Source organism: Lygodium microphyllum, chromosome 13, assembly GCF_053477565.2.
Source record: "Lygodium microphyllum isolate KBCC chromosome 13, Lygodium_microphyllum_v1.1.10, whole genome shotgun sequence".
NCBI classification, from domain to species: domain Eukaryota; kingdom Viridiplantae; phylum Streptophyta; class Polypodiopsida; order Schizaeales; family Lygodiaceae; genus Lygodium; species Lygodium microphyllum.
In genome coordinates, this window is record NC_141147.1 from 52,968,934 (window position 1) to 52,975,799 (window position 6,866).

At 41.5% G+C, this 6,866-nt stretch overlaps 1 protein-coding gene across 1 annotated transcript; it reads left to right on the forward strand.

Annotated features, from left to right (window-relative positions):
• The first annotated feature begins 1,356 nt into the window (after positions 1-1,356).
• LOC148026622 (pyrophosphate-energized vacuolar membrane proton pump-like) lies at positions 1,357-6,136 on the forward strand. Its single transcript, XM_087690488.1, has 8 exons — positions 1,357-1,991; positions 2,587-3,161; positions 3,378-3,760; positions 3,841-3,927; positions 4,207-4,537; positions 4,639-5,049; positions 5,262-5,321; positions 5,720-6,136. The coding sequence occupies exons 1-8, from the start codon at positions 1,616-1,618 to the stop codon at positions 5,921-5,923; spliced, it is 2,427 nt and encodes an 808-aa protein (XP_087546614.1). The 5' UTR covers positions 1,357-1,615; the 3' UTR covers positions 5,924-6,136.
• The last annotated feature ends 730 nt before the right edge of the window (positions 6,137-6,866 follow it).

The window sequence follows — 6,866 nt, forward strand, 5'->3', positions numbered from 1 at the left end:
ACTTTGTCACGCCTATTTATTGAGGCCTCGGATATTTATTATTATTTTGTATGCGCATGGGCGCACGATTATGTTATTTCTACTTGGACATTGTATTGGGCATGCTAGACTCTTTGGGCACCGCCCACTAGCTTTATTCCTATTTTGTGTTAAAGCAAACTCAAAAGCTAAAAGCTTGCTATTTTGTAATTTGGGCTATTATTTGAGCTTGAAGATGATTAATACATAAAAATACATGCTTTGTGGAGTGCTCACACAAGGCATGGGGGGAGATTGCACCCAATTGGTCTCTTGTTCATGTCGTTCATGCTTTTTATCTTGTAATTTGTGCAAAAAGTAGAGTTCTATTGTTCTTGGGGACCTTCCGGCATTCACTACGCGAGTGTACAGCATCCAATCTGCGCACCAAGAATGCTTAACTGAGTTGGATGCTAAGCTCAAAGTGTTTGCACGTGTCTATGTCCTAGCAGACATGGGCGCATTCCCTAAAGAGCAACTCGAAGAATTCTTGCCATTTCCCTTATCCCGGGAAGAGCAAGAACATCTTGACAAGCACTATAACATGCTCTTGTATGAACGCATGCGACTCATCTCTGACGAGGAAGCCGACGAACTGCGCTTAACTATCACATTCAATGATGTACTCTGCCAACGAAATCTCTTAGAGATAAGTGTGAAAAAGTCGAGGATTGTGAGAATTGTTTTTTTGCATAATGAATTTCCCACTAATAAAGTGTTCACATGTAGATCACTTCACTAAGGATCAAATGCTTGTTGACCATTTAGGTAGGTTACATATTGAGTGGCGGATCCCCACTTCGCAAGTTGCTAACCAATTAAATGCAAAAGTCTCCCTTGCATGCTTTACGACGTGAATGACAAGGGTGCAATTTTTGCATGTACACTTGATTTTTAAAACTCCTATTATTATTATTTTCACTTTTTTGTAGTGTGATTTTGATGACATGCAAATGTATTGCACTCATGTGTGTGCCCACTTTTGGAAAGTGGATGTCTATACACTTCATCCATGACTCCGTGTGTGACCGCCCTTGATCACGTTGTTTCTATATGAACAATGTAGAGCCGGTGGGCACAAGGATAAGCACATGTGCCCCTAGATGGGTGTCAAAGCCCCCAATGTGAACGCATTCCAAAAGAAACGCCAAGAAAAGCAAGGATTGGACTGCCTCCTATCTGCGCGGTAGACTTTCTAAATGCGTCGAAATAGTAAGCGTATCCACCAGCTCGCAATCTCTCTGTAGATATATATATTGCAAGAAGGAAATAAAACAAGTAACCCCGTCTCGATCTCTCACACCATAATTCAATATAGAAGCACTACGTACGCGCGAGCATTTTCGCTCGATGGCCATGTTTCAGAAAAATAGGCATGATAGGCTATAGCCATCATACATTCTCATAAGCTCCCGTAGTGAGTCATGTTAGGTCTTTAAGACGAAGTCAGTCATGGTAGGCCTTTAAGACGACGTATACCCTCATGATACATATATGTGTAGGTGGTGCCCTTGTTAACAACTTCTCGTCCTTCTTTCACAATCAGGATTAATCAGCTGCAGCAGCTCATATTAAGGCAACTTGTCGTTATAATCACATGATGGTGAGGATGGTGGGCACTCTCTTGTCTGAGTCCATCACCCAGGTTGCCATCCCTGTGGCGGCTGGGACTGGCATCCTTTTCGCACTCCTGCAGTGGTTTCTCGTCTCAAGAGTTCCTGTCTTTGGCCATCGTGCAACAGCAGCAGCAGCAGCCGCCGCCGCCAAGCCCTTCGGCCAATATAATCGCCTAGCCTTCGAGCACAAGTCCAGGCCTGCCAACAATGGCTACATCTTCCTCGACAACAACGGCACCCACAGTCACAACATCGTCAATGGATCATCAGACTGTGACGAGGAGGATAGATTAGATGAGGAATCAGATGCAGCAGCTATTAGGAAATGCGCTGAAATTCAGCAAGCCATATCCATAGGTACAGCTCATCAGCGAGATCTTGATTTTCGAAATTATTAAGGTCTATAGAGCGTCAACCTTTTGGTCATTCGCATTCAACAAGGTGTTTTTTGGCTATATACCCTAAGCATTGATTTTATATGTACGTATGCAATGCTCGTATATGCCCTTTTGGTTCACTTATTTTTCCATTCAACTCGCTCTACTATTAATTTGCATTCATTTCTCTGTGCTTTTAAGATATTGGTGGGGTTCTGCCTTTCCATTTTGGAATCTTGTGTACTCCTGTATGTGGCAGGACATCGCCAAATTGTAGCTGTTTACCTATTGTTCTTGTTGAATCCCTGTACAGGCTTTAGTTCTTATTTAATCACTTGCTGAGATGCAATTCATGTCTAATGTGTATTAAACATTCCGGGTTTGCCAGAAGTTGCAATTCCTTTCAGTTGGATCATCATTCTTTAGCTAATGGAAATTAGCACATCTCACTTCCTTCATGGATGATCAGCTAGTCGAAAATGAATAAGAATCATGTTTATGGTCACATGTTAATGCACCCAAGGGATTTCTTTGTAGAACAAAGAAACGTGCTTAATTTGACATTGTTCCTCCAGGAGCCACATCGTTTTTGCTGACAGAGTACAAGTATTTGGCTTATTTCATGGGCATATTCGCTGCTGTCATTTTCTTGTTCCTGGGATCTGTGAAGGGGTTCAGTACTAAGCCCCAGCCTTGCAGATACGATCCAAAGCAGGAATGTGCCCCAGCTCTCTTTACAGCGATTTTCACTACAGTTGCATTTATATTGGGAGCTTTGACGTCCATAGTGTCGGGATTTTTGGGCATGATGATCGCAACATATGCGAATGCTCGCACAACCTTGGAAGCCAGAAAAGGGATAGGCAAAGCATTCAAAATCGCCTTCCGATCAGGTTCGGTGATGGGTTTCTTACTTGCTGCTAATGGTCTCATAGTTTTATACATCACTATAAAACTGTTCCAGCTTTATTACAAGGATGATTGGGAGGGCCTTTTTGAGGCCATCACTGGCTATGGGCTTGGAGGCTCATCCGTGGCTCTATTTGGAAGGGTTGGAGGTGGAATCTATACCAAAGCTGCGGATGTTGGAGCAGATCTTGTTGGAAAGGTAGAAAGGAATATCCCAGAGGATGACCCGCGAAATCCAGCGGTAAACCGAATATACACTTCTTGTTGAAAGTGTTTTTGAAATAGCTATGTTACTATGAGCTAGGAGCATCCACATTGTTCCAATGTTTACTATGGCAAGGCTGGCTCCATGACAGTTCATTGGCACTGCTGATGTTGAGCAGATTTTCAAAATGCAATTTACATGCATCAAATTTGCATCATATAAGTGAATGCCCACTAATGCCGTTGTTGACAGGTCATTGCTGACAATGTGGGTGATAATGTGGGAGATATTGCTGGAATGGGTTCAGATTTGTTTGGCTCCTTTGCTGAAGCTTCTTGCGCAGCTCTTGTTGTGGCTTCCATGTCATCATTTGGCATAAATCATGACTTCACTGCTATGTGCTTCCCTCTACTCATTAGCTCTATGGGCATTGTGGTGTGCCTCATCACAACCTTGTTCGCAACTGATGTGTTCGAGATCTCAAATCTAAGGGATATTGAACCTACACTGAAGAGACAGTTGCTGATATCCACCATCTTAATGACATTCGGTGCAGCTTTTGTTTGTTGGCTGGCACTACCATCCACGTTTTACATATATGATCCTAACCGTGGTGCAAAGATGGTTCAAAACTGGTACATCACCAATAATTTAACTGTTTTTTACCAGGATAGTGAATTTGATGTTGTAACATAACTTGGTGTGTTTTTGACAGGAAACTATTTTTCTGCGTTGGAGTAGGGCTTTGGGCAGGGTTGGTAATTGGCTACGTTACAGAGTATTTCACCAGCAATAGATACAGGTAGCTTACAGATATGGAGGGAATCCTTGATGTACAACATGGAGTGGGTGTATTGGACATAAAATAATCATAAGTATCAGGAAGTTTAGGTGTACGTGGGTGTGTCTGCCACTGTTAAATTGAGAGAGTCAATAAAACAAGAGCTGTCCAATGTAGTCTGTAGCATTAGATAATTGCACTCTTTTATTTGTTCTTGAGCTCGGCCAGCTCGAGTTGTTGTTGCTGCCCCATTAAGATGAGGGAGAAGTAAAGCTTCAAACTTATGCTCTCTTTTTGCAGACCAGTCCAGGATGTTGCTGATTCTTGCAGGACAGGAGCTGCTACCAATGTCATCTTTGGTTTGGCACTTGGCTACAAGTCTGTAATTGTTCCAATATTTGCTATTGCTGTTGCCATCTATGTCAGCCATACCCTAGCAGCCATGTACGGGATCGCAGTTGCAGCTCTTGGAATGCTTTGTACCATTGCCACCTGTCTAGCCATAGATGCATATGGTCCCATAAGTGATAATGCTGGTGGGATTGCAGAGATGGCTGGTATGAGTCCCAAGATACGCAAACGTACTGATGCACTGGATGCTGCGGGTAATACAACTGCAGCCATAGGAAAGGTAGCTCTTGCTTGCACATAGTAGGGAAGTATCAAGCATTACTTAGAAATATGTGCTGACCATTGTGTTTTTTAAAATGAAATCACATCATGGATATACAGGGTTTCGCGATAGGATCTGCAGCACTGGTTTCTCTGGCGCTTTTTGGAGCGTTTGTTAGCCGCGCTGGGCTCTCAACGGTTGATGTCCTTTCAGCGAAGGTGTTTGATGGACTACTTATTGGAGCAATGCTGCCATATTGGTTTTCTGCTCTTACAATGAAAAGTGTGGGAAAGGCAGCTTTGAAGATGGTGGAGGAAGTCCGCAGACAGTTCGAAACCATCCCTGGCCTACTGGAAGGGTCAGCAACACCTGATTATTGTACTTGTGTCAAAATATCCACAGATGCATCTTTGTATGAAATGATGTTTCCGGGTGCACTGGTTCTTTTGAGCCCTCTGCTTATGGGTACTCTTTTTGGAGTGAAGCCACTTGCTGGAATGCTTGTTGGTGCCTTGATTTCTGGCGTTCAGGCAAGTCTTATTAATGTTTTTGAACCCATGAAATGGTGTTATTAGCATGTTATTTCATACTCCGTTCTCCATTTACACTGATGATTTTTTGGATGAGTTTCGTATTCCCTTCTTGTAGCAATTATGCTAATCATTCTCTGCTTCTGTATATATGCAGATTGTTATATTGGTAGCAATCACACTAATCGTTCTCTGCTCCTGTATGCATGCAGATTGCCATATCGGCCTCCAACACAGGAGGTGCATGGGATAACGCCAAAAAGTACATAGAAGTGAGTCTTTTAAGTTTGTTTACTCGGTTTTAGGGTTGGTTATCTTTGTTGAGAAACAATTGTGTTGAGATCAAACACAGTAATAACCCAGCAAGTATACTCTTGGGTATGGTAATTGTTCACAAATTAGTTAAAAGTGAGAATCTAGGGGGACTAATGTTTAGGGGTATAAAAGAAATGTATACCAATTGTTGAGCCACAAGTTTCATATTACCATGTGGTTGGAAATTTGAAGAGCAAGAAAAGCGAATGCTCACACTTAGCTTAGCTTTTGATACGGTTATTAAGGTACTACCTCTTACGCTTAGATTTTGATATGCTTATTAAATTACCACCTCTATGAACATCCGATATGTTTAAATGGGAATTTGGACATGACTAATTTCAAGTTATTACAGGCTGGTGCGTCAGAACATGCAAGAACTCTTGGACCGAAAGGATCTGAACCTCACAAAGCCGCTGTGATTGGTGATACTATAGGTGATCCACTTAAAGACACATCGGGACCTTCTCTCAATATTCTTATAAAGCTCATGGCAGTGGAGTCTCTAGTATTTGCCCCTTTCTTTGCAACCCATGGCGGGATTTTATTCAAATCGTAGGTTCATTAGAGTTGTGATTGTGTGATATTGTACGTTGAGTTGTTTATGCAAACAAAATATACATATTGTATAATGGTTTTTGTTTTTATGTTTAGCAATGTAGAGTAAGACCAAGAAAGCTACATTATAATGGTCTTTTTGTATTTAATAGTGTCGCACCATGTACAAAAACCAAATGTCTTTCATGTTGGATTTAATGGTAGAAGACTTGTTTATGTGGACCGAATGAATTTCTCCTAAAGACTTGAGACATATTGGAGGTTAAATATAGAGCTTGGTGCAATCTGCATAGAAACCAAAGTTCATGAAGGTTGTCAAATAAATGAGCTCTGTCATGCACCCTTGAATACTTGAGCTTTGTGTAGTAGTGTATTCAATCGCCATTGTCCAAGTGTACACAACTTTGGAACATTCGTATGGGTGCAATAGTGGGTAAGAGGGTGGTTAGAGGCCTTGACCAATTTAGTGACATTTAAGGGATGTACAGATTGAAACATTCTTATGCCGTAATAGGTGGAGAGGCATATTGGTTGAATCCCCAACTTAAAGGGGGGAAGATCTGGTGAGATCTATAGGCCCATGTAGATCGTGGTGCTCCATTGTCATTTTTGCACTAAACCATTGCTATGATGAGTTAGACATTTTTTGTATTTGCATGATTCATAACACCAAGAAAAAAAAGGGTTGCATATTTGGGTTGAATTGGTTGAATCCCTAGCTTAAAGGGGGACAATTTAGTGATATCTATAGCCTAGGTTAGTCATGGTACTTCCTTACAATTTTTGCATGTAACCATTGCTACGATAAAAGTTTATGGCATGATTTGTCTTTGCATGTCTTTGCATAGGTAGTTTATAAAAGAACCTAAAAAGTAGTTGCATGTTTGGGATAAATTTAGTGAAAGGACATGGTCGAATTCTTTTGGATACTTTTCATTCTCTCT